The following is a 27,773-nucleotide window of genomic DNA, read 5'->3' as shown; positions in this document are numbered from 1 at the left end:
GCCAAGGGGACCTACTCCCGACACCTGCAGTGGGCAGGGGCAGGAAGCCTGCTCGGAGAAGTCCCCACACCCAGAAAGCCACGGTGTGTAAGGCAAGTCTCATGCTCCTCTCTCCCTCTGGCTGCCAGCCGCCATCCCACCAAACCTTCTTAAAAGGATGTGGGGCTCAACCGCAGCCCGATTCTGCAGTCACCTCGATTGAATTTCAGCCTTCGTCTCCAGCTGCAAGCTGCTGGCTGGCAAAACAGTCTGAAGACACAAATTTCCTAAGCATCTGTTCTGAACTGAAAGCCCTTCGGTGCTTGCTGTCCAAAGACTAGGGTGGTGCTCACAAAACCCACCCACCCATCTGCTCCCAGAGAGGAGCCTGGGTTGGCCTTCAGTGGCCCCCTTGTAGTCAGGAGGCACCTGAGGGCAGTGTGCACCTGAAGTGGCATGCACGCGCATGCACGCGCATGCACGCGCATGCACACACATGCACGCATGCCTCTCCATGTGGCTTATCCTCGGCTTTGCATCCTCACGGCTGACAGAGGGCACCAGACTGGAACATCACCCAGAGCCCACTGAGGCCCACAGTCTGATGCTCTGCTGCAGCCATCCTGACACTCACGGTGAGCAGTACCTGCGGTGTGGGCTTCGGTGCCATGGAGGTCCAGGCAGAAGGGTCACCCATGGGCCCCCAGTACCACTGCCCACTGGCCTTTGGGGCTCTGTGCTCGGGCCTGGGGCTGGGGGCACAGGCAGGTTCCTGCTGACAACCAGCTGCAGAGCAGCAATGTGGCACCAGGGCTTGGGCCTGGCTCCGCTCTCTCTGGGCCTTTTTGTGTTGGAAACCGGAGCACTGGGCTATGGGACTTCCTTGTCCGCCCTGCCCGAGGTGTCTGGGTGGAAGCAGGGCGCAGGGCAGAGGCCAGGCTGCCCAGGACAAGGACCTCGTTCTCAGGAGAAGTGGAGACACGATCTCTGAGGGGCTGTCACCTTAAAGCCTTGGCCGGCCACCCCTCACTATTTTCCCCTCGGTAGGGGAGATCCTTTCTCTTTCTGCCTGACCCGGTCTGCCCTCAGTCAAGGCCTGTGTACCACAGAAACTCAGCAGCGAGGACAGCAGGCTTTACAGTTAAGCAGCTACAGTGATCCAGCTGAGACCAGCTGTGATCCACAGCTCTAAGAAGTAAACCATGACCTCAGCGCCTGCTGGAAATCCAGAATAATCACCCCTGTGCTCAGGGTCAGACTGGCTTCAGAGCTGCATAGGGGTTTTAAGTCTCTAAAATTTAAAAAGGGATTAAGGTCAGGGCAGAAAAGCCACATGTGCGTGGGAAAGAGAAAAAATGAAGCCTCCCCAAGTGGAGAGCAGTTTGGGTGGCTGCACTTTCTGATGTGGCCATGTGGTTTTCAGAACACGCTTTCCCGTCTGCTCTTAACGCCCAATGGGAGGCAGGAGCATCACTGGGCAGGTGGTGGCACCCTGTCCCTGGGTGACATGCTTAGCACTTCCAGGCTTTGGGGCCAGGGCACCCCACCTGCAGACACACAGCCTCCAGCCCCGGGGAGCTCTGACCCCAAGCTCAGATCCCTCCACCCAGCTCCACCCGGCCCAGGCAGGGCTCAGCCCTGGATGTGCCTTCCGCGGAGGCTCCTCCCCACGCTGCACCCTCCGGCCCAGGGAATAGAGGCCTCAGGGCCACATGGACATCTGGGCCGAGGCACCCACAAAGCAGGAACTGCATGAGTTGTTTTCACTGGGGAGCAGACTTTTGTTCTCTCTATAAATATATTGTTATTTTTGTTTGCAGGCTTGTATTTGCATCCAAACGTATTATTCGGAGATCTCTAGCACACAAACTCCGGGAAGCATGTGGAAATAATATGAAGACTACAATGAAGCCATACTTTGGGGAGGTTAAATTGCCCCAGAAGGTTTTTGGTGGAGGCTACAGAAACCATCTTCTAGCTTTTTCGGTATCAATTTACAGTAAAAATAATGCACTGTTTTTGGAAAAACATTTTACAGAAATGTACTATTACCTCTCCGTGGAAAAAAACGAAGACTAACGAGAGTGACTGCTGGCTTGTGAACTTATTCCGAGAAGCACCTACTCTGCTCATGGAGGGTGCAGGGCTCCTGTGCTCCTGTGGGCCATGCCGTGCCCTCTGCCCACAGCCGAGGAAGGACAATGGCCCCAGAGCACAGGGGCCTGGCTGCGAGGTGCCCTGGTCACCCGTGGTATGTGGCTGGGCTGGGTTCCAACCCTGGGCCTTTCTAGGGGCACGGTCACCAAGGTGACACCACCAGGGCTCAAGGCCAGCGAGGGAACTCAGAGGCTGATGGTGGCTGCACAGCTACCCGGCACCCAGCTATGGCACTGCCCAGCCTGGTAGCACTGGCCAGCTGCAGCTCTGTGCTTGACCAAGGGCTTCTCACTGAGAATGCAGGAGATACAAAGCAGCAGGTGGGTGGACACACAACAGCCACTGTGAGCAGCTGAGCGAAAAAGCCCTGACCCCAAGCAAGGCGCTGCCTCTCCTGTCCTCCATCACCACCCGGCGGGCTGGGGCCTGGGGAACACGGAAGGCAAATCAGAACAGCAGGCTCCGGTGCTCCCGAGTCTGACTGCTCAGCTCTGCCAAGGCTGCTTCTCCCCTACGGCCCTCCGAGCTCCTCCCCAGCCCCGCTCGTTCCGATGAAGCCGCCATCACAATGTACAGGTCCTCAGAGGGCCGGGGTGCTCTGGGTTTGGTCCCCAGCACACGCACAAATTCTCTGCACTGGGAGCTGCCGTGCCACCTGGGTGACATCACGGGACACACATGTCCTGGGACGGGCTCTGTGGAACCTGAAGATGTGACTCGTGGACCTTTAGCCTGAAGAATGGGCTAACCCTTTCACTGACGGCGAACCTGGGAGCTTTCAGTGATCAACAGCCTGCTGTGGTACACGGGCCCCGTTCACCACCCCTGGACCCTAAGCAGATGGGTTCTCTGAGGAGCTGGCAGTGACCAGAGCCTGAATTTCCAGACTTACACAGCCGTTCAACACCCCTCATGAGGGGAGGCCCCAGCTGGTACACTTCTCTTCCTGCTTCCTGCCCCCATGTGAAGGTAAAGGCGTCTAAGCATGAGACTAATTTGGATGCCTGAGAAACACTGCTGAGCCCTGCACTCGGGGCCGGGAGGAGGCATTGAGGGTGGACGGATAACCGGGCTGTGTCACTGTCACCGTCACCGCAGAAAAGCTCCAACCCATGGTGGGGCATGCGAGAGGTACGGTGAGAAGGGCAGCCCTGCTCACTTGCACAGCTGCACCCACACGCCCTGACACACGGCCATACACATGACCCCATCTGTCCTCGCCAAGGTGCGGCCAGTGGGCACCAGGACCGTGGCTCGGGGCATGCATGCTCCCCCTGCGCCTCTGCGGCTGCACAGTGCAGCTCTAAGAACTGGTCCTGCGCAGGCTCCCCAGGGACAGCTCCGGCCTGTGGGGCGCCCAGCGCCGCTGTGGTGGGCTCTTCTGTGCTTGCTCCAGCTCATCTGGGTCCCAGGGTGTTAGCTGCTCCAAACAGCAACTGACACGGGGGAGCGTGAGCGTCAGACACACCGGCAGAGGTCCCTCCTGCAGAGCTCTGCCCACCACCTGGGCCGGACAGTCCCTGCTTCCTCCGCCAGTGTGGAGAACAGTCTTGGAGGCCAGTGGCCACCAGCCAGGAGCAGGGATGCGTGGACGGGAAGGGGTCTGGGGCAGCGCAACTGCTGCGTGTGAGCCAGCAGTGTGGACACGGGCCCGCACACGTCTGTGCATGCCGAGGGGCCCCTGGATGGGAGCAGGTGCCTTCTGCTCCGAGTGCTGCGCCCGAAGCTGCTCTAAACACCGAGCTTCTTAGCAGCGCCTTGTTTTCGTATCAGTGAGACCAAGGCTGTGTGCAAGGATTCTGCTGTGTGTCACCCTCACGCACACAGGATCTGTCTTTCCCAGCCCTCTCCGTGTTTTCTATCAGGTCGGCCGCCTTCTTAAGGGTTAGGAGAATTCTTCGTATATTAAGAACACTGATTCTTGGTCATTATGTAAGAAACTTTCCCAAGTTCTTAAATACTTCCATACACGTACAGTATCACACATGAAAGCACTCCAGGATGCCTGTGCACATTTTCTTTTTCTGCACGGCAGCTTTGGTGTCTGGCACCCTAGGAGAGGCCTCCTCGGGCCAACTGGTAGCAGCACCCACTGCTCCGGCCTCCTGAGGCTCCAGGCTTTGCCGGGTTTGAGTTCGGATCCAGGTGGGTGAGGTTCTCCGAGGAGAGGGTGTGCCCCTCTCCCAGCCGTGGATGGCACGCTTCAGACTAGCGGCCCCGCGCCGAGAGGGATTGAGTGGCGGCTGCCACTCCCTGTGTTCCCAGAGCACGTTGGTAGAGTGTGTGTCCGTTCCGCGCCAGGGTCATGCTGAGCAGTTACTCCCATGGACGGGGTTAGAAGAGGGCTGGCCGAGGGTCCTGGGCAGTCTGGGAGGGTCCCTCCCGCACAGGCCAAGGGAGAGTGCTGCCGTGCTCCCACCCCCCCGATCAGAGGCCAGCAGGGCACCGGCTGCTCCCATCGCCCTGCACGAGGAGCCAGACAACTCACCTGGACAGCATGCGTCTCGGTGCCGATGATGAACACTTGGCCTCCAGATGCCGCCCACAAAGTGTCCTCCATCACCAGGAGGCTCCTGACTGGAAGGACGCCTAAGTCTATGACTTTCTGTGGTTCCACATTCCAGGATCCATCTTAAAAAAAAAACATCTAATTTCATTTGTATACAAGTAACCATGCAAGGGGACAGAGAAAGAGGGCCAGAAATCACTTTAAATGACAAGACACAGATCACGATTCTGATGCTCATGTTTGTTTCCGGTGTCCAGGTCCCCAGAATTAAAGCTGTCAGGAGGCAGCTTCGTGGGGACCAGCAGACAATGACAGGCAGGACGTGTCACCACGGGCGTGTGTCCTGCACCCCAAACCTGTCTCCTTATCTGCAAAGTGCAATAATACTTCCTCGATACTGGCCTCAAACGGTGTTTGAGAATTAAAAACGAGAAAATGCATTTACAAAACACAGCAGAGTATCTGGCACACGAGTGTTCAATACATACCATTATTTGCAAAAATATGTAAAGGTCATGATTAGGGGAAACTGCATCCAAAATAACGGGGCAAATGTTCACATTTCACCATTATCTACTTCGACTTAAACTATTGCGTGATGTGTATGGTACCACGAGGAGAGGCTGTGTCAGTGTGAGAAAAGTCAAAATCGTAGCTGCAGGAGTTCCTCTTTTCTGAAAACATGCTCCCTCTCCTACGGCCCGGGAGTGATGAAATATTTTGGTTTGAAAATATTTCAAAGACCTGTGATGAGATATACCATACTACATATGAACTACGAGACAAGAGCTTTCATATCCATACAAACCATCTAAAGCAAGACTTACTATGGGACCAGGGGTTCAGCCCAGTAGTAGACCACTTGCCTAGCATGCATGAAGCCCTGGGTTCATCCCCAGTGCCATCAAAAAAAAAAAAGAAAGATTTAATACAAATTTTTAGAGTAATGTAATTATCCTACAAATGAACACAATTAACTCTTCAACTCTCAATCCAGTCACTCAGTCTTCATGCTTAAAAATGTAACTGAGTGCCGCGGATTTCGCTCAGTGGTTTCGCCGCCTGCTATGCAGGCACAAGGACCGGAGTTTGATCCCTGATACCAAAAAAAAAAAAGTGAGTGATGAGTGCCACCTCCGACATCCAAATCAAACAGGCAGCTTCCTCGAGGGAGAACAAGGGCTCAGCTCCTCTTCATCTGGACCTGAAGCACTGAGGCTCCGACCACAAACCCTATCTCTGAACAGCTGTCTGAGCCGAGATATAGTCACTGAGAGGAAGCTCTGTGCCCCTCACTTCCAGGGCACACTTCTAGCTAGAATCCAGCTTGGATAGGAACGCTACGGGTTGCTACAGAGCAGTTAGAGCCCCAGTGGGCAGGCGTCTGCCTCTGCTCCAGGTGCAGCGCATCATCATGTGGTATTACACACATGCACACACAGGCACAGACATGCATGCATGCACATGTGCGTGCACACGTCCATGCACAGACCTTGCTATCTGGTACTCTCAGCCTCCCCTGCAGAGGGGAAACAGTGTTCTCTGATTCTCACAGGCTCCCAGGGGCATGGCACGGCCCCAGAGTGCAGGGCTCCTGCAGCTGGACTCTGCATGTGGGGCCCCATCCGCTGGCCAGGCTGGTGCCTCTGAAACAGGAACTCAGATGATGGGCGGGAGGCTCCACTTTGGACACTGAACTGTGGCTAAGGTGCAATCTCAAACAGCTGAGCTCTAGTTTCTGAGTGCCTGGGCCTTCTCTCCACAGGTCCCGTGTGCCTGTCCGCCTGGGTGGGGCGACCCGCAACTTTGGACCCTGCCCACGCATGAATCTGGGCCAACAGGGCAGCCTTTGGAGATGACTTCTGCGGGGGTTGTGCCCAGGTGAGGGCACTCAGCCTGGCCTTGGCACTACAGCCAGACTCCGCGTACAAGACATTAATTTGGTGGGTTTTGTGTTTTTGTTTTCCCCAGCAATGGGGACCAAGCCGAGCAGTGCTCTGCCACAGAGCTACACCTCAGCCCTCCCATTTTTTGAGACAGGGCCTCACTAAGTCACCCAGGCAGGGCTCAGACTGCACTCTTCCTGCCTCAGCCTCCACAGTAGCTGGGAAGCCGAAGGCATTTTGAGTCAAGACTTGACAATCTGGGCATTTCCTACCCAGCTCGATTTCTAGGTCCCTGGCTGCAGTTCGGTGCATCTGGCAGACCTCGGGCCTGTGAGGACAGAGCAGGCCAGCAGAGCTCCATGTGGGGCACACTGCACAGCACAGCAGCAGGCTTGAAGCAAACCCAGCAGGCCAGGAACAATCACCAAAAAGCCCAAGAAAGAAAAGTATAAAAGCATAAAATAATGGGAGTTAGAATCCAGAGTATGAGAAAAACCCAGCACAATTACATTCCTCCAAGAAGCTTTACGAGGGAAGGTAAAGAGTAAGAGGCACTGACAGCAGGCATGCAGGTGCCTGACGAGTACACGACCTGCCTGGCAAACCGCTCGGACAATTCAAAAGCTCAAATAAACCCCAGCGATGGAAGAAGCAGACGTCCATACCCAAAATCAGCTCTGGAGACCCAGATAAAACTTTCCAGTCACTGACATTCCCAGAGCCCTGGAGGAAACTGCTCGCCAAGTTGTGCCAGCAAAGCCCAACAAAAGTGGAAGAGCAAAGAAAACCGCACAGCAATTTCAATGGCCCCCGAGCAGCAACCCCTGCCCAGGGTTTTTCCTTGGCCTTGAAGTCGCACTGAGCCCCGAGGAGCAGCCAAGCTGGGCAGACAGGCGGCCGCCTCTCCCGTGCATGGAAAACCCCAGGACACCTGCATCACACAGGGCTTCCCGGGACAGAATCGGCCTCAGCACCTGGGCACTTTATCAAAGGATAAATTTGACATTTTTCTTACAAAACTTGAAGTGAGATTTATTTTTTCCCTCTCGACGTGATCAAAAAAATCCCCAACAGAAACACGGGAAGCCAACTAGGAAACTGCTCAAATTTCAGCCACAGCTGATGAGAACCTGGGACCGTGAAACGATGACTCAAGGCTGAACCTGCAGGAAGGACAGTGCCCTGGTGACAGTCACACGTGGGAACTGAGGCGGTCACGCGGGAGGATAGAGGACGCAGGTCAGTCCAGATGCAGGACTGGAAGGGGGTCGGTGCCAGAGACACAGGTCAGCACCGCCGAAGTCACGGTCACGTGAGGACAGGGAGGAGGAGGCCAGGCGAGGTGGGCACCCACCAGCGGGCGGAGAGCCAGGAAGGGACCAACCCACACCAGGCACCGATGTGTGAGGGGGTGCCAAAGGTCACGGGTCAAGGGTGAGACATCACACCGGCTCCCCAGGGAGGGGCAGACCCCCAGGGAGGTGAGCACTGCACAGAGCAGGCCTGGGCTCGGGGGCCAGGACCGGGTTTAAGCTCAGCACACGGACCGCCCTGGTAGCTCAGCGGGGGTGAAGATGCACAGCTGTGTTGAAGGCAGGCTCGGGGAGGAACAGGCGGGAGCCAGGACACGTGGCGGCAGTGAGGAGCCAGGCAGGGGTGGGCGGCCTGGGGCAGGTTTGAGAGCCACATAAGAACGTGCTGATGGACAGGCTGCGGGCTGCAGGAGGGGACCTGATGAAAAGCGGAAGGTGGCCATGGTGGGCAAGGAAGAGGAAACGCTGCTGCCTCGTGGGAAGGGGCACCGGGTCCTTGGTACTCTACTCGGGAGACGCCTGAGGGCTGGGGTGTGGACAGTCAGCCGGGCCTCCCAGGCAAGGAGAAGGTGAGCAAGGACCCGGACGGCAGCACACAGGGTGGTGAGCGTTACCTGCGGCCTTGGCGTAGCTGGCCACCGAGCCGTTGACCAGGCCAGCGTGCAGGCCGCGCGGCGAGGAGGCGAGGCTCACGACCGTGGACTTCTCAGGGCTGAAGAAGTGCTGCAGCCTCACTTTCTTTGAGCCTTGGCTGCTTTTATAAACGGAAATGCTTCAAAGGAAAAGCACAGGTAAATGCAGGCATTGGCCACAGTCAGTGAGTGCACGGCCACTGTCCCGGCGTCTGCCCCTCCCACTCTGAGACGCACGGCCACGTAAGCTCTCTGTAGCTGCTCAGATCTCTTCCTCATATTTTAAATAGAAATGCTGGGCTCTACAGAAATTAGTTCTTGGGGGCCGGGGATTTAGCTCAGAGGTTCTGCCACCTGCCTCATAAGCACAAGGACCTCAGTTTGATCCCCAGTACCAAAAAAAGAAAAAGGGGAAAAAAAATTAGTTCTCCCTATCTACATGGTGTGATCAAAAAATACGGTGAATGTTAACTTTTTTTTTTTTTTTTTTTTTTTTTAATTTTTTAAGGTCAGGTCATTACAGTAAAAGACACTTTGCATTAATTCTCTTCCAAATACCCCTCCCCAGACACACTGATGAGTGTCTTTAGTTATGCGGCTGTGGCTGCCTTGATGTCCTGCACTGATTCAAAAGTATACAGCATAATGTTTTTGACAAAAACTCATAAATGTTTTGAATTCAGGACATTCAGGCAGCCACGAAAATACACTCATGAAAGAGGACTTCGGGAACTGCTTCAGAAGATGGCAAGGTGTGTTTGAAGTGAGGGGAAAATGGTACTTTTCAGTACTTTGTGGTACTTTTAGCGCAATAACATTTTATTTTTAATTTGTATTTTTTATCTCGGAATTTTATACTGGGAAAATCATTTTAACTTTGCTTTAAATGAGTCTATGCTCAGCAAGATCATAACATAAAATTTGGCTGTCTTATTCTAAAATGTAAGGTGTGATATACTTTTGAAAAGCATTAATAAGGGCTAGGGATTGAGCTCAGTGGTTCCGACATCTGCCTGGCAAGCACAAGGTCCCGAGTTCGACCCCAGTACCAAAAAAAAAAAAGCATTAATAAAATGAATTATTAAAAAATAAATCACTGCAAGAAGCAAAAAGGATGGTTTGAAATGTTTGCTCCTTAAACAAAAAAAACAAAAACAAAACTCCCATTTCTTTTTGGAGTTTTCTGGACAACCCCCATGGGCCTTCAGCCTGCAGCAACCCTAACGGTTTCCCGTGTTTCCAGCCCCCATCCAGGGTCCCCAGGTTGGTGCCCACACCCCTTCCCCCTCACCCCGGCTCCAGGGTGTCCATGGACACGCGTGCTGCTACCTTCCTTCCTCCGTGCCCAGGCAGATGGTGGGCACGTCGGAAGTGCGGGTGGTCAGGGGCTCGGGGTCTGAGGCTGCGCTGGGCTCTCGGTGCTGCTCCTGGACGGGCACGTACACCATGCACAGGATGCGCGACTCCACGTTGAAGCACTCAATGACTTTGGGGCTGGAGTTTTGGAAGGAGATGATGGCAATCTGACCCATCTGGCTGCTACAACTTCCGATCTGAAGCAGAGAGGGGTGGGGAGCAGGAAGTGAGTGCAAGCCAGCTTCCAGAGGAGACACTGACTCTCGGGGAGAATCCACACCGTAGCACACATTGACAACGTGTAACGTCCTGCTGACAGAGCCACTTTTTCATGTCAATGTGTTTAATTAGGTTCTCAAACATTTCAATAAAAAGCCTACTTTTTACCACACAGCCATCACAGAGTGGTAAGAGCCTATTCACATATACGGTTAAGTCTTGAAAAGTAAATTCGTAACATTAAATACATTAACACCGTTTAACAGCCCTTAGCTAAGGAAAATTAAAAACAATGGATCCCAAACCGGGTCACGGAACTTAACATGCAGTATGTGTGCGGATCTTCTCTAGGGGGAGTATCCCTGCGACAGTAGCCCGGAGACGCCTGCAGGTGCTCGGGAGCTCGCTTCCCAGCTGCAGCGCCACTTGCATGTGTTTGTGTGGACAGGACCTGAGCCTCACTAACAGAAAGCAGGGCTGGGGTCACTGACTCTTTTCCTTCCCACAAACCTTGAGCAAGCTGTTTCCCTCCTTGCTCCTCCCTCCTCTGACCCTTTTGGCTTGGAAGGACAAGGGCTGCCTGGCCCCTGTGCTGGTCCTAGGGTGCAGGGTGTGGTCAGCAGAGAGACAAAGCACCAAGGCACAGGTCCTGGGAAGAACACAGCTCTGCTAAAATCTGAACGTCCAGCCTCTCCCCGAGCTCCAGGGTGGTGCAAGTGAACCCCAGTGACCAGGCCACTCCATAGTTAACACAGCCAGGGACAGGTGAGCAAGGCTTCGGTGGCCCGGAGACAGATGTTCAGCGGAGCAGGTGCAGCTGGGAAGGGCCCTGAGGCCTGAGACCCAAGGACCCGCAAGGCCCAGGGTGAGTGCAGCCTGACAGGTAGGACTGCTTAATTTCAACCACTAGGTTTCCAGAGTAAAGATCCAGCAATGTTTTGGAAGGGGGAAGGGGAGTCCATGCAATTTAATCACCAGAACGGAAGAAATATTCTAGTAGTTTAGTTTTCTCTGGACTGAGTTCAATCTAGTAAAAAGTTTTAGATGAAAAAAATAACAGAAATAAACATTCTAACTCCTAAAAATTCCACATCTTTCCCAAGGTCATCAGCCCCCTTCGGAGGAAGGTTCCTGTCTGCCCGTATGATGCAACATGGAGACCTGAGACTCAGGACACCCAGAACCCAGGCTTCTCCCTACACCAACTGCTGACGATTCCTCATGAACTTGTGCTGAAAGAGACTTACCCACAGGAAGCCGCGCGCCATGGAGAGCGAATCTCGTTGGCTTTCATTATTTAGGTAAGGCTCGGGGTTATAAGCAGCACATTCGATCTAAAGTGGAGGAAATCAAGCGTGTGTCAAGTGGGACTCGGAGGCTTCAAGACATCATTTTTTTCTTTTTCTGTGCTGCACATAGTCTCTGTAGTTGAAGTATTACTCTGAATTTTAAGTACATAAAATCACTAATTATGTATCTGTATCAGTTTACAACAGTAAAACTACCACCCACATCAAGCTATTGAACATGGATCTTACATATGATCGCAAGTGTCTCAACTGTGAAATTTCTTCTAACATCCTTATTTCTGCCTAATAAAAATGTCCTCTCCATTTCTACGACCTAAAGAGTTTCTATTACCCTTCAATCCCTTTAACCTTTGTTTTACACAAATGTGAATATTCAGATTAGAGATGGATTTTTCTTTTACTCAATTTGGATCTATTAGTTGGGAATTTAACCCAGTTTAAGTCACCTCTACCTGTCAATATCTTTCATGCAAATTATAAGACTTCCTTGGTGTTTTTAGTTTACTATTTTTTCCTGTTTTTATTTTTTCACTTGTTTTGAATTCCAGAAACTTGGAATGTATATAATCTATTTTTGGATACAACTCAATGAGAAATTCACATATGAACCACAGTAGTGCACTAATTACTGGTTTTCCCAATTCAGTATTTCAAACACATCCACCCCTCTCCAACCAGTGCTTTGGAAACATTCTCCTTACATTATCAGTATTAACATTATGAACTTGCTAGTTTTTTTTTTTAAGGAAACAGAACAGTACCATTTTCCAATTTTGCCAGATTAATATTCAGAATGTCTTTACTGGACTTGTCCTTTCCACAGTGACAAAGCACTTTTATCTAACATACATTTGGCTTAACAACACGAGTGTTTATATTATATGACAAAAATAAAACAGTATTGATTTCCCCAATAGAGTGAATATTTGCCATGAACTTTGACAGCTTAAAACTACACAAGCTAAAAATTTTAGATCTAGCTTACAAATCTATTTTGCATTTAGGTTTATTACTCTATATGTAACAGTTTTAGACTTCATGTTCCTAACTAGTTTTTTTTTTTTTTTGGTACCAGGGATCAAACTCGGGACCTTGCGCTTGTGAGGCAGGCACCAGAACCACTGAGCTAAATCCCCAGTTGTTCTTAACTAGTTTTAACCATCAATTGTTTCATACAACTATCTCCCTGCTCTTTAATTTTATGTTGGCTGCAGTAAATCTTGCAGCAAACTTTTCAGAGAAGATTCTTGGTGGATATATTTTCCTAACCAAACCTTTGGTATCTGATAATGTCTTCCACCTGCCTTCATACACAAATGCTAACTTGGCAGGTTATATAATTCTTGATTCTAAATTATTTCTCCTTAAAATATCTGTAGATGTTATTCCATTGTCTTTCTCTGTAAGAGAAAAATCTGAGGTCAGTGTGACTTTTGCCCCTATATAGGTAACCTGCTTTCCCTGTCTGGATACTTGCAAAGTTTTCTCTTTATCCTTAAAATTCTTTTTTAAAATTCTTTTATTGGTACATTTTAGGTATACAATACGTCTACATTTATCATTGGGAGCCTGTACCTGTACAGGATGAATCCTGGTTATTTTTTTCCCATTCCCTGTGCTCCCTTCCCTAGTTACACAGACTTTGCTTCCATTTTTTTCTTTTCTCCTAATTTTTCCTTTCCCTTCTTTCCTTTCTCCTTCCCCTCCCACCACCCCTACTCCTTTGGACCTTTTCTTCCTATTTCAAATTATCAATTATTCATTTTAATCATTTTAATCCTTATTTATACTTTCAGTTTCTCACACTAGAGAAACTATTCGGTATTTACACATGTGTTCTATTTATTTCACTTACGAGTATGGCCTCTATATGCATCCATTTAGCTATAAATGTCTCTAATTTCTCATTCGTTATGGCTAAGTAGTACTCCATTTTATAAAAAAACCACATCTTCCCCTTTTTTGGTACCGGGACTCGAACTCAGGTCCTTGCACTTGCACAGCAGATGGCAAAACCACTGAGCTAAATCCCTGGCCCCAAAAACCACATTTTCTTTATCCAGTCTCCAGTTGATGGGCACTTGGACTGTTTCCAAGCTTTAGCTATTACAAACTGTGCTGCTATGAACATAGGTGCACATATATCGCTGTGGTATGATTCTTTTAATTCTTTGGGGAAGATACCCAGCAGGGGAATAGCTGGGTCAAATGGGACCTCTAGCCCTAGTTCTTTGAGGTGTCTCCATACTGATTTCCACAGTGGCTGCACCAGTCTGCACTCCCACCAGCAGTGGAGCACGGTTGCTCCTTCCCCACAGCCCCACCAGCATTTGTTATTGGTTGATTTCTTGATAGCAGCCATTCTTTCTGGGGTGAGGTGGAATCTCAGTGTTGTTTTCATCTGCATCTCTCAAATGACCAGTGATGTTGAACATTTTTTCATATATTTGCTGCTTTTACTTCTTTGTCTGAGAAATGTCTGTTCATTTCAGATGCCCATTTTTGAATTGGGTCTTTGAATCTAGGGGTTTGAGTTTTTTCAGTTCTTTATATATTCTAGATAGTAGGCCTTTGTCTAAGGTACAGCTGCTAAAAATTTTTTCCCACATTGTAGGTTGTCTCTTAGCTCTGTTCGTGGTTTCTCTTGCAGTGCAGAAGCTTTTTAATAAGGTGGGATCCCAGTTGTTGATTCTTTCTGCTAGTTCCCGTGCTGCTGAGGTTTTGTTCATGAAGTCTTTTCCTATGCCAATGTCTTCAAGAGTTCTACCTAGCTTATCTTGCAGCAGGTTTAGTGTTTCTGTCTTGATATTTAGATCTTTAATCCACTTCGATCTTAGTTTAGTGCATGGTGATAGGTATGGGTCTAGTTTTAATCTCTGACAGGTTGAAATCCAGTTTTTCCAATACCATTTATTAAATAGGCTATCTTTCCTCCAATGAGGGTGGTTGGCTCCTTTATCGAAGATGAGGTGGCTGAGTATGTCTGGAGTTGTTTCTGTATCTTTTAGTCTATTCTACTGATCCTCAGGTCTGTTCCTTTGACAGTACCATGCTGATTTTATCACAGTAGCTTTGTAGTATAGTTTCAAGTTGGGGGTTGTGATACCCCCTGCCATGTCTCTGTTGCCCAGAATTGCTTTTGCTGTTCTGGGTCTTTTCTGGTTCCAAATGAATTTTTGGATTGTTTTCTCTAGTTCTATCCTTAAAATTTTAAAAAGCCATCAGGATATGTCTAGGTGTTGCTTTTTTCTCCTCACTGAATTTTCAAGGTGCCCTGTGAGCCTTTTCTGCAGCTCACTTCATTCTTCAACTCTGGGAAGTCTTCATCAATTAGTTCCAGTTACTGGTTTGGCTTCATGTTCTTTGTCCTCTGTGTCAGGTACTCCTCCCTGACAGCCTCTCTCTCTCTTTCTCTTTTCTCATCTGAATTTCTTTGGCCTTTTCCTCTGCATTCTGTGAGAATTTCTCTTGTATTGCATTTACGTCAGAGATTTATCTTGTGACCAACCCTGCTTGCATGCTTCCTGTAAACGGAAGGCCACAACCCCTCCCCTGTGGTCACACACCAGCTGCTCTTTCATGAAGCCCACCAGGGTAGTGAACACTCTTATAAGACGCCCAGTACTTTCTAGACGATCACACTAGACCAGCACATCAACATCAGAGGAGGCATTTTCTCTGTATTTAGCTCTATTCCTTTCTTCTGAACTGTGGCCTTCTGAGCTTTTCAACAGCTCTTTGCAGAACAGGGTCACAACACAGTCTCTTCCCCAGCATCAAGGCTGAAGAACGGCCCTGTCATTTCCTAAATGGCATCCGATCATCTAACCACAACCTCAGGGTCATTGTCTATCGAAGACTAAAGCAGGAAGGTGAAAGACGAATCTGCAGCCATGCTGTGGCATCCATGGGGATCCCAGGATCTCAGGGAACCCCAAATCCTCAGACACTCAGGTCTGTCATGTAAAACAGCACCGGATTTTCACACAGTACATTTGCATCCGACCAGAGACTTTACATCAGCTGTAGCTTACTCCTCAACCTCATGTGACGTACTCACCACACAAAGGGCTGTTACACCGTACTGGGTAGGGAATGATGATGAAAACACTGCACATGTCCCATACAGACACGATTTTATCTGAATACTTTTGATGGGCTGAGTCCATGGTCAACTGTGTAAGTCTTAGACGCTTAGTTTGTAGAAGTGGATTTAGTCTTTGGTGTTTCATTTTCAGAACCCCTCGACCATGAGGAAAGCCAGCATCAAGGGGCACATCAGAGGGGGTGAGGCTGGGGCGGAAGACCAGGAGTGAACAACGGTGCCATCCACTTACCCCTTAAAGAAAGGCAACTTGTCTAGGCCCCGTCTCAACAACGATTTGTCTAAGGGGCTGGGCAAGTAGCTCAGTGCAAAGGCCCTGTACTACAAAAAGGCACATTCTCCAAACCATGGAACCCACCGAGAGAGAGCACCAGAGTGCCGGCCGGCCGTGCCTGAGTCCAGCGCTCGGCTGCAGCCCGGAAGTCAGGGAGGTCAAGCTTGTGGCGCTAATGCGGGAAGGGCTCTGGCCTCTGTGGCAGGGGACCTGAGCCGCCACGCTGCGCAACAAGCACGCCTCGGACCTCGCGGTAAGACTTGGGCATGGCGGAACCCTCTCGGCTCGCCGCTCCATGACCCACAGGGACTGCCCAGCTCCGGGCACCACAGACAGCGGCTCGGCCCGGGTCTCAGGCTCCAGAGCAGCCCTCAGTGTTTCCAAGCAAACGCCGCGCCCCACCTTGAACTCCGGCTGCCTGGCCACCATCACAGGCATGTGTCCCACCAGGAGCGGGTGCGTGTCCCTCTTGGTCTGACTCCCATCGTCGTCCACACAGAACCAGCCCAGATGGTTGTCCTCCTCTGCGGTGAGAGAGCACAGCCCAGGTGAGCGCCAGAGCCGAGCGCAAGTCCCTGCATGTGCTGACGTCGCGGGCGCAAGCGCAAAGGACATGAGCACAGACCGGTTTCACTACTGCAGTGATGGCCACCTGCGCTCTGAGGAGCTGGGAAAGGCAGCTAACGGCAGCTTGTTTTCTCAGCCTGTCCCCTGTGCCGAGACCGGGCCCATTCCAGGCTGGTCAAGTTGCTCTGAAGCCGCTCAGTCATTCAGGGAGAGAGGTGGAGCCCAGCCAGGCCTCCTTCCGGGACGAGCACAGCCAAGGCAGGCTCCCGCACAACTGAAGGCCTTCCCTGCCGCTGACCACTGACCACGAGAGGACCCACACCCGACCCCTGCCGCTGCTCTGTGTCATTCCCAGGAAATGCTTCAGACTGCGTGCGGAGGCTGTCACAAATGTGCGCATGCGTGCACACGTGCACACACCACCCCAGGAGAGTTGTGTAAATCACACACGTGCGGATCGAGGAAAAGGCACCCAGGACCAGGAGCACGACATCAGGTCACACCCAGACCCTGCACGCTCTACGGCAGCCAGGTGGCGCACACTGGGGTGCCCTCTGAGCCACCGCAGAGCCTGGCAGGCCTGACCCTCACACTCACCATTCCTGTGCTCATCACAGAGCTATCCTGACTCCATGGGAGCCCTGGCTTGGTTCCCACAGGCCCTGGATTGCATACAAACTTCTCACAAGTCGCTAGTGCTAGGCTTAGTATCCCCATTCTGAAACCTCCTCCCAGATGACGGCAGGGACCCCACCCTCGCGGGGCGCCTCCTCTCGGCCCTGCCTGGAGCCTGCCCAACCCACTGGGATCCTGCAGCTCGTCTTACCCAGGGCGAGCTTGGCCATCTGCAGGTTGCTGGTCCAGGCCTCTTTGATGGCAGGGGTGAATGTGTTGAACACGGCTGTGAAGAAAGTAGGCCGCCCAGACCTGCCGGAAATAACAGACGAGTGAGTTCTGATGTGACAGGGCTGCCAAACCGAGAAAATACTAAACACACACTCTGATAAGGGACCATTTTCTTCCCAGCTTTGGCCAAGAAGGTTTCATTTTGAAGTCACTCACTTGTCCTGCTTCCCAGGCAGCTGTAACTGAATTCTGCAGCGGTCGGCAGCTCTGATTTCATCTTCTTTCTTCAAAATCAGGCTCTGTAAGCCTGAGGTCCAGTCATGGGCTACCGACTGGTTTAAGTTCTACAAAGAAAACGGAGATGCATGCTTTTAAATGTTTAAAAATACCGAGAGGAGAAAAGGCAAAGCTGTAATTGTAGCACAAAAATCCAGGCAGACAGCTGTGCTCGTATTCAACTGTGAAAAAGCCAAGGCCGGGGCCAACCACAGTGTGCACGGCCGAGGCGAGCTGCAGTGTCTGCCAAGTGGAGAGAATGGACTGACACGTCCCACCTCCCCCAGCAGGACGGGCGGTCAGGTGGGCCCATCCTCCCTGACGCAGCAAGCTCAGCCCACTCAGAGGTCCAGGCTGAAACAGGGTCCCATGCACAGGGCGGCCCTTACCTGGTAGTTCCCTCTGAGGCTCCCTATCAGCTGGGCGATCTGGCCAACGACGTTCAGGTCATGTAGCAGGTTCTGCAGATCGTGGTAAAGCTGTCCCGGCCCCAGGTAAGTTTTGTCTACCGAGTAAGCAAAAAAAGGAACACATGAATGCAACACCACGGTTTCTAACCTTTTGGAAATAACTGTAGACTTACAGAGGGCCCGAAGCCCGCACCCCGCACCCGTGCGAGGCCCCCAGCCGCCTCCTGATCCGCGAGTCCCAAGGCCCGGAGTGGCCGCCTGCTGGGGAGGACGAGGCCAGACGAAGGCCCAGGGAGTACGCGGCGGCCCGCTCAGAGGTCTGAAGCAGCTGCTGCCCGAGCTGGGCATCGCCCGCCCCCGTCTTCCTGTGCGTAGCTGCGAGTAAGTTCTGGAGCACAGGTCATATCCTGCAATTGAACGGGGCTGTCTTTTGGGAATGAGGAATTATTCTTGACGGAAGCATTTGAAAAGAAAAATCTGTACCATGGCCTCAGCAGTACTTAGTTCTGTTCCCACTACAGCCTCGCGTTTTGCCCTTCTACAAGCAGATAGTGGCAGTGGTTCTGAGTCTGAGCCTGGAAAAGGGAAAGGCCGGAAGACTGCAAAGTCTCACACTATGGGAAGCAAATCAGCTACAAATGAGAAAAAAAGAGAAAAAAGAAAGAACTGCAACAGAGTGAAGCAAATGAGCTGAGGAATCTTGCTTTTAAGAAGACTCTCCAGAAATCCTCTCATGCCATTTGAAAGGCTCATCAGGACCTTCCACTGTCAAAGCCCATGCAGAAGGATTCACGAGAAGAAAACTGGCAAGAATGGAGACAAAGAGATGAACAGCTGACATCTGAAACGTCCGAAGCTGATCTTGAGAAGGCATCATTGCTAAGTAAATTAGAATATGAAGAGCACAAAAAGGAGTATGAAAATACTGAAAATGCTTCAACTCATTCAAAGGTCATGCCTAAAAGAGATAAAAGAATCATCAAGGAAGAGATAAACCTCTCACAGTATCACTAAAAGATTTCCAATCTGAAGATCACATTCGTAAAAAGACTGAGGAATTGAGTTCTTCTCAGACTGTAGACTTATAGAAAAATCACTAAGTATCCCAAGTTCCCAGCCTCCCCAGAGTAATATCCTCACCCAGAACTGACAGTTAATCTGAGCCAAATTTCCAGCAGTTGGGTCACCCAACAACAGAGTTCCCAGCGATCTCTCCTAAATTTAGTTTAAAGAGAACAGAAATGGTTCGTCTGTGCCGAGACTCGGTCCACACCGCCCGACGGCATGGGGGGCTAGGGTCGGAGCAGGAGCCACGGCTCAGACACGGCCCCCCCTGACCAGGAATCTGCCCACTCACACACGGGCAGAGATGAAGGCCTGATTTCAACCCATGTGCCACAGTGCCACCTCCTTTCTATTTCCACGTCAACAAAGTGAGCCTGGGCTCACGCAGCCAGCCAGGGGAGTAGTGGTGCCTTGGTGCCCGGGTACTTCCTGCCCTGGCCCTGTGCCCCTACACGGGGTACGAGCCACGAGGGCCCAGCGGGCTCTGATACTGCTGTGGCCATGCTGAATTCTTACCAACTCTGCGCAAAGGGCCTGCGTGTTCATCCTGCACCATGCCCTGCAGGTGCTCGTACGTCCTCCAGCATATGCGTGTACCCACCCTACCATTTCCTAAATCCATGGATCCCAAAACACTCACCCTCAACCCTCAACTGAGAAGCTACCCTACAGCCATCTGTCATTCTGCAGGAACCTAAGCTGAAGACCTGAGTATAAGGGCACCTATGTGCATGGTGGGACCGACTTTCAGCACTTGTCTGGACAAACGGACACATCGGGAAGGTCCACCGAAAAGTGGTAAATCTGTTCCACTACTGATACATGCCTATCACCATTATTTTGCCTTGCAGTATGGTAATAACTCAGAGTATTTTTGTCTAATACACATATTTTATTCGTCAACATTTTTTTGCAGTGTGGGGATCTAATCTAGGACCTTGTGCATGTGATGCAATTCTCTACCACTGAACTGCATCCCCAGCCCCATCTGTCAACTTCTGAGGATAAATGGTACATATGTATCCTTATAGTAAAATTGTAAGTGCCACACTAGCTTCATTAACTAATCAGCACCTACTTGACATTATTGCTAAAATTACCATTCAATAAAACTGAACCTTCTCTTCCGAGCATGCAGAACTACCAACTGTAGCCCATGTGTACCTTAGCACCCCGGCAGTCTACACCCTCCAACACAGCTCTGTCCACGCCAGAAAGGCCCGCAGTGTCCCTGAGATTCACCCCCACTCAGTGCTGGCAGCCACTAGCTTGTTCTCCACCACTGTGTTCTCCTTAGGGCACCTCACATCTGCTTTAACACATGAAGAGCAAACGTATCTTGGCACAGGCATCCTGCGTGCAATGTGCCTGTCAGGAGACTCCTCAGGTATGGATGCCAAGTGTCCAACCCGATCACAATCTTGTCCCGTGGGCAGGAATACCAGAACACGAGGGGCACACCGCACAGAGGGCAGGGCACACCTCCACCTGCAGAAGGACATGAGGAGTTTCCCATGCCCCATCTTTAAAGCATGATGTGGATGAGTCAGATGATACCCCAACCTCTAGTGACTGTCTCTGAATTGGGGGATCTGATACCCGTGTTTGAATCTGGGCGAGCCATGTGGTGAAACAGAAAACACTCCAATGCTCAAACCAGGTCTTGGAGATGCCAGCTCCACACCGGCACCCTGGGGTCATCGGGACACAGGCTTCCACATTGTCGGGACTTCCTGAAACACCTGGGCCTTGTCCAGATCTGCTTCCTCAGCCACAAAAAGGGACAGCACCACCTTCCTGCACACCTTACAGTACTGCTTTGAGGATCAAATGAAATAAGGCCTGGGAAGCAGCTGCCAAACCAACACGTGCATCATGTCTCGCTCCACACAACGTGAGGGGCAGCACACCTTATCACTCACCAACCTCCCCAGCCCTGACCACATTCAGGCTCTTCCTCTGTTGACTGCCACTGGCCCAGCCAGTACTTCCTATACCTGTTTCCTTTACCATCAAAGCACAGCCCACCATGTTCCTTTCCTCCAGCAAAGGAACTGGATCTGGTTCCCATGTGTCTAAAGGAAATGGTGATGTGTGGGATGGGTCGGTCAGCTCTCCTGTAGCTGAGATACAACACCTGACACAACTCAAAGGGGAGAGATTTACTTTGGCTCACAGCTTCAGTGGGCTTAGTCTGTGGCTGGCTGCTCCACGGCACAAATGGCATGGTGGAAGGCATGGCAGAGCAAAGCTGTTCACAGCATGCAGCCAGGAAGCAGAGGGACAGGGGAAGAGCCGCGGAGGGAGATGCACCCTTCCAGGTCAGCACCCAGTGAGCGCCTTCTCTGACCAGGCCCCACTTCCCAATTGTGCAGATACGAACTCATCCAGGCACGATGAGTACAGGACCCCAAGAGCCAATCACTTCTACATACACGAGGCTTTGGGGACATTTCAGATCTAAGCCAGAACAGGTCATGTTTTAAGTGAGGGGAATGAAGCATCCTAAATCTTCAGGTGCAACTCATGGAAACTGAGGCTGCCCCTGGTGGAGCAGTTTCCCCCAGGCCAGGCAGCAGGCACACAAGTCCGGTACTGTCCTGGCCTCATTCGGCTAATGTGCATATGTTTCAGAGGAAAGGAAGCAAATGTTTGGCCTGTGTAACTTTCCCACTCCTGCGAACAAATCCCATGAGAGAGCTGCACACGCGGTAGCAAGTGTGCACACACCTGTGTGGCAGCAATGGCTGTACATGTGTTCCTGAGCACACGATGGAGCCGAGGAGTGGACACAGAGCCAATTCTGCAGCAAGGGCTTTGGGTTTCTAGTGTGAAAGCCGTCTTTACGTGCAGAGCTGAGGCCGGCCCAACTTTCCCGGAACTGAAAAGGACAGCAGCGAAGTGAAAGAACACAGTGACAGCTTCCTAGAGCTCCAGTGGTGTGGGCGGTGTGGTGGGAGGAAGGCAGGCCTGGGCCTGGGCCCCTCGGCCGCAGCCCACCAAAGGATGCCTCCCGTGCTTGGGCTGCCGGTGCTGAAAGGCCCGAAGCCACAGACGGCTGCCCCACCAGGCCCCTCTGTCCTGGGAGAGGGTAGGGATGGGCGAGAAGCTGGGCAGGAGAGGGACCACACTGGCCACAGGAGGAGGACCTGGCAGGCGTGGGCAGTAGACAGGCTGCAGGGTCCTCCGCAGCGAGGCCACAGGCAGACTGGCCAGCTGGTAACAGCAAGAAGTGCTGCATGACACAGCAACTGGTTACCAACAAGGAAGCAGGCCAGGAAGCGACCTTGGGAACTAACATCAAGATGAGAGTAACAACACATCGCAAATGTCACATCCTTGAAATGGCTGAGCAGATCCCAGGATTTGCTCACCACGCAAGAGCAAGGGAATACACATGTCAGCTAGCTGAAGGGGCCGATCCACAACATACACACATTTCAACACATCAGACTATGTACCATGTATATAATTATCTTTGTGCTGAAAAGTAAACATTTTAAAAGACTATACATATGGTATCACCCTGTCCCTCCCAGCAGGTGGCAGACCCCTCCATACTGAGGCCAAGAGGGGCATCTACCCCCAGTGTGGGGAGGGACAGGTGCCCCTCGGGCCTGAGGCGCAGACACCTGGGGACCACACACCCCACACACGAGGCGTGGGGCAGGAGCACCTCGCAAAGCAGGTGTGGCAGAAACGCGCCCCGGGCATGAGCAGGTTTCAACATTGCCTCCAGTCTACAGGAGAACTGTTTTATTTTTATTTTCTGGCCAAAATTTATTGATCAAAAGAATCAGCAAATCAGAATTTTTGCTGGAGCTAATTTCTAGCCGCCTGGTTGCAAATTCCCAGGGTTTTCAGTGCCATGAGTAAAGCTCTCCATAACCAGCCTCTCAGACTTCCTCAATGCTGCCTGTTTCCGTGGAAACCCTGCAACTGGCGGGAAATGCAGCCTGTGGGCTGAATGGAATCTTGGGGTACAAACACGGCAACAGCAAGGGTACCTACAAACCCTCAGCAAGTCTGGAAGGTCTCCTGACTGCCCAGAGAAGGCAGAGGTGGGAGGAGGCAGCTTGGAAGGCTGAGTAGGGAACACTCAGCTCCCAGGGAGGCAGGGACGCAGGGCGCAGGGCGGGGAGCGGGCTGGCTGAGTCACTGCAGCTCCCACGCAGCCTGCAGAGCAGCCGCCAGCCCTGGCTCTGCACTTTGGAGCTGCAGGCTCCCTCATCTGCTACTCAGCTCCTCCAGCAGGCTCCTCTGTGCTCCAAGGCACCTGGGCCTGTGGTCCCCACCCCCAGTTCCCAGGAAGCCAGGAAGCAATGCCAGCAAGGAACCACCCTCTGGGGACGAAGGGGCCAATGTCACAGCCCCCGCAGCTAGAAGCAGTCACCGTGGGAGTCTCAGTTTGTGGTGCGTGGCGCTGCTGGGTGAGCAGAGGAGGGCCGCCAGCAGAGACGCCAGATGCTGTGAGGCCTGCCCGCCCGAGCAGGCCCCTCCAGCAGAGCAGAGCTTCTCTCCAGATGCAGCTGAAGCCAGAGCGATTAAGAGGCAAAACATCCAAAGCCCAGCAGGGCAGGCTCTGCCCCGTGCGGGGCCCCTGGAGTGTGATGGGGAAGACAGGCTCTTGGGTGCAAGTGCGAAGGTGGCCGCTGCCTGGGCTCCAGTCAGCCCAGGAGGAGGAGCCTGTGCGGCCGGCTGAGAGCCGCTGAGCCGATGGCTACACAGGGCAGGGAGCGGTCCAGGATCATCTTTGCGTGTGAATGTCCTGACTACCCAGCACCATTTGGCAAGGAAGTTTTGGTCAAGATTCCAAAGTGCAGGCAACAAGCAAAAATAGACAAATGGGATTACATCAGGCCAAGACGCTTCTGCACAGAGGAAACAACCAACAGAGTGAAAAGACAGCCTACAGAACAGGAGAAAATGTTTAAAAATGATCATTTGGGTCAGGGATTGAGCTCAGTGGTTCTGGCGCTTGCCCCGCAAGCGCGAGGTCCCGAGCTCAATCCCTGGTACAAAAAAAATGGTTCATCTGATAAAGGATTAGTATCCAGCATATATAAAGAGCTCAGAAGCAGAGCAACCAAATAATCCAATTAAAAGCAGGCAAATACTCTGAACAGACATTTCTCAACAAAGGACATACAAAGGGCCAACAAGTACTGCACATGAAAAACACTCAACATGGCTAATGATGACCAGGGAAAGGAAAATGAGATGCCTGCTCCCCAAGCTGGAATGGCTATAGCCAAAATGACAGGAAGCAGCAACGCTGTTAGAATGCAGAGGACAGAGAACTCGACATGCTGTGGTGGGAACCCCAGTGAGCACAGGGAGAGCGGCCATGAGAGCCACAGTCCCCCCCAGGTATACAACTAAGGGACCTGCCCTCAGCCCAGATGCCCATGTCCCTACTCCCCGACACACAGCAGCCAAGACTAGGACCAGCCGAGGTGCCTGCAGCAGATGAGAGGACAAAGCGTGGAAGACACAGGACAAGGACCCTGCAGCCACAGCAAGGTGGCGTCCTGTTGCCCGCAGCCAAATGGGTGACCTGGAGGACACTGTGCTAAAGGAGCTGAGTCAGACGCAGAAAGACAAGCGGCATGTGTCACGTGCGCACGGTGACCCTGGAGGCTGAGATGGGTGGGGGCTGGAAGCCTCCAAGCCCAGTTCAACAGTAACAACACGCCCTGTGCTCCAAGGCCCCGCGGGATGACCCTGGTGCATTTCACGAGCAGTGCAAAGGATGACAAGGAGCAGTGCTCAACAGCACATATTCTACTGTGCTCTCAGATACACACTGCGCCCTGGACACACGTGCATTACTATGCCTCAGTCAAAAGTGGAAACACGGGAGGTAGAAATGCTGACCACCTTGACCCGATCGGTACATCCCACGTGTACGCATCACCTCATCACGCTGTAGTCCACAAATCCATACAAGCAAAATATCAATTAATGATGAAAGCCAGGGCCTTGCCAGTGTTCACATCAGAACAGAAGCCAGGCTGTGAGGTGACAGGAAGCCAAGTGAGGCTGCTGGCTCCACAGCCTCGGGTCACGATTCACAATGGGGCCCTAGGCTCCCTCTCTGATTCCGACTCAGACTCAGCAGCCACAAGGGGACTATGAGGCTCTGTGGTTAGCACTGCTGACCCAGGGAAGGACCAGGCTGGCAGTTCCAAGGCAGAACCCACTGAGCAAGGAGGCTGGTAAGCAGGGCACAGCTGGGCTTTGGCCATCACCACCAACTCTGTTATCAAGAACCTCATTAACCAGGCAGGGCAGACACTGCTATGACAATTCCCGAGCACTACAGAGTCCCCCGGTTACCCTGGTATCTGTTGGGGCCACTGTGCCCCCTGGGCTGGGCAGGCCGCAGACACAGCGGGGCAGACGGTACCCACGTGGCATGCACTAAGGCTGCCCTGCCGGGACTGTGTGGTGCTGATGACTCATCCACTGGACAGCCCCAGATGGCCGCCAGGGGGCAGAGAGAGGCCCCTCGCTCCCCAAGACGACCGGCAAACCTCATCTGGGCACGTGCTCCAACCAGAGCCCGTGCCCCTCAACCCGTCCCTTGGTCCCCTAATAAAAATCCCACAGTCTAAGTGGGAAGGTCTTCGAGCTTCCTGGGGCCCCTTCCTCCACTTCCCAGAAGTAAGAATCTCTCCTTACAACTCACTCCGACACCTGGAACTATCAGAGGGTGAACCCGGGGCCAGGACACCCACCCCGCCTCATGGGCTGTGACCAGGCTTGTCCCTGCTCACCCCTGGGCCTTTCTCCATGGCGACACACAGCTACTGCTTCAACAGTGTCCTTGCCACACGACACACAAGGTCCCTGCCCTGCCAACATGACCTTGGCTGGTGTCAGCCCCTGGACTGGGGTAGGGGCAGCAGCTCCAGACAAAGAGTCACAGTCTCACCCCAGCTGGAGACGACAGAGTCACCGTGGCCAACCTGTCTGACACGCCCGAGGCGGGCAGGCTCTGGGTTTGGGCACAGTGCACACCCGTGGACTTTACTGCCCACATTCCTGTCCACTCCTGAGGAAGACGTGGTCGGAACTGCGCCACTGAACACAGGCCGCAGGCGCAGCCTCCAGGGGAACAGGCCGTGTCACTCCCTCTGTGGCCCAGCGTGCGAGCTGATCCGGGAGCCCGTGGGGCAGATGCAGGGCCACTCTGCTCCCCTTCTTCACGGCAGGGACAGCTGGGCACGGGCACGAGGCTCAGCCTGAAGTCCCTGCGGCTCTATCCGGTCTCCCTGCCTCGCTGGCTCTGGGCTTCCTCCCTAGCACACCGAGTTTGTGACAGTAGAAAATGTTTTTTAAATGCCAAAATGTAGAGAAAACAACACATGGACACATTTTTACCCACAGCCCAGAATGCACAGATGTTAATGCTCTGCTATATTTGCTTCCAATGCCATTTTTACCCAAAGGAACAAAATGTTAAGGTGCACATTACCCCGCCACACCTGTTCCTTCTCCCAGCACCCTGAAACCAGGCTGCAGCACTCCGGTGCATTCGGGGTCCTTTAACAGCCGGGGCACCGGTCGTATGAGGGGCTGCCCGTGAGCACGAGCGAAGTCGGCTGCTCCAGCCCACGGAAACGGCCGCTGCCGGAGAGATGGTCCCTGGGGACCTGAGCCTGTCTCGAGAGCATGGCTCAGAAGGGCCTGTGTGGGGCGGGGCACTGGACCCCCTGCAGAGTTCCCCACGCAGGCGGCTGCAAGAGCATGGGAAACCGATCCCTTACACATGCCCACAGGCACTACCTCACGGAGGGAGCGAGTCGGAGGGCAGTGCTCCGCTGCAGTCTCCCACTGCATCTGCCAGTCAGCCCTGGGGCTCAGCAGCCAGCCACGTGACCCTCGGGAGCCACTGCGAACGAGCGGCTGCCCGCTGCCGCCATGACCGGAAGGAGACACAGGCTGGGGAGCAGGCGGGCCCGCTGAGGTCACAGAAGGCCCTGGCGGCAGGGCTGGGCCCCTCTCCCCTCCGCCCTCTCCCTCGGCCCCTACTGACAGCACCTTGCAGGCGAGGGCTCATCTGTGTGTGCAGCGTGACTGGAGGGTACGGAGACCTGCCAGGAGCAGACAGCATCCGGGACCCGCCCCTGGAAACCCTCCTCCTACACGGAGCACGGAGAACGGGCAACACGTGCCGAGGACACAGAGGCGCCTCCTCACGGCCACACGGCCACTGCGGGCTGCGGGGCCAGGGGACTGCCCCAGGAAGTCAGCGGACTCTTCTGAGTCAGTCTGAAAATGCACAAATTACCTTCAGGGGCTCTGGAAGCCAAAACCAAGCCGGGGCCCAGGGCTCCGAGGTCAGCAGCGTGCAGGCAGTGTGCAAGCCTCGCGCTAGCCGCAAAGCTTGACATCCAAGTCAAGGAGAACGAGGCTGGAGCGGGGCGCCCTGGAGCAGCCCCTCGCTGCTCTCCCTGGCAGAGCGGCCCCTGGTTTCCTCAGCAGCAGTTGCTAGGCAGCAACATGCACACCGCACCTCCAACACCAAACCACAGAGGAAGGCGACAGGGAGTGGCTCGAACAGCAGGAAGGTCCTGGGAGCGTAGGGAGAACAGGAACTTCCAGCTGCTTCTCAGGATGCCTCAGTGATGGCGAATGCAGGGAAATGAAGGAGCAGGCCGTGGCTAACGTGGGCTGTCTGCACACCTCGGAAGGCGCGGACACCCGGCGACCCTGGGACCCTGGGATTCCAGGCATACAGGGTACTCATCACTGTTACTTTGTTCTTCTTCAGCATCACTCACGAAGTCCAGGGTAGCCTGGCACTCGCTACGGAGCACGGGCTGACCTTGACCCTCCCGCCTCAGCCTCCCTGAGGCTGGGA

General features: G+C 52.9%; 1 protein-coding gene and 1 pseudogene across 8 annotated transcripts in view; one reads left to right on the top strand and one right to left on the bottom strand.

Moving 5' to 3' along the window:
• Positions 1 to 27,773, bottom strand: part of Arhgef10 (Rho guanine nucleotide exchange factor 10) — a 90,308-nt gene that overhangs the window by 5,987 nt on the left and 56,548 nt on the right. For 6 of the 8 annotated variants that reach the window (XM_004869568.3, XM_004869570.3, XM_004869569.3 and 3 more), the window contains 8 exons: positions 17,819 to 17,934; positions 17,370 to 17,497; positions 17,134 to 17,234; positions 16,143 to 16,264; positions 11,299 to 11,385; positions 9,806 to 10,029; positions 8,459 to 8,616; positions 4,625 to 4,767 (listed from right to left, as the gene is read on the bottom strand). In XM_004869568.3, the coding sequence (XP_004869625.2) occupies positions 4,625 to 4,767; positions 8,459 to 8,616; positions 9,806 to 10,029; positions 11,299 to 11,385; positions 16,143 to 16,264; positions 17,134 to 17,234; positions 17,370 to 17,497; positions 17,819 to 17,934 (1,079 nt within the window). Of the gene's footprint in view, positions 1 to 3,975; positions 4,390 to 4,624; positions 4,768 to 7,905; positions 8,263 to 8,458; positions 8,617 to 9,805; positions 10,030 to 11,298; positions 11,386 to 16,142; positions 16,265 to 17,133; positions 17,235 to 17,369; positions 17,498 to 17,818; positions 17,935 to 27,773 lie in introns of those variants that run through there. The other 2 variants (XM_021248172.2, XM_004869571.4) reach the window with 2 other exon arrangements.
• LOC101703731 (G kinase-anchoring protein 1 pseudogene) lies at positions 18,133 to 20,029 on the top strand (annotated as a pseudogene).

Source organism: Heterocephalus glaber, unplaced genomic scaffold (assembly GCF_053883595.1).
Source record: "Heterocephalus glaber isolate CG9 unplaced genomic scaffold, H.glaber_assembly_v1.0 deba00001104, whole genome shotgun sequence".
In the NCBI taxonomy this organism is placed as follows: Eukaryota; Metazoa; Chordata; class Mammalia; order Rodentia; family Bathyergidae; genus Heterocephalus; species Heterocephalus glaber.
The sequence above is the reverse complement of the archived record's forward strand: the minus strand, read 5'-3'. Positions and strand labels throughout refer to the sequence as shown.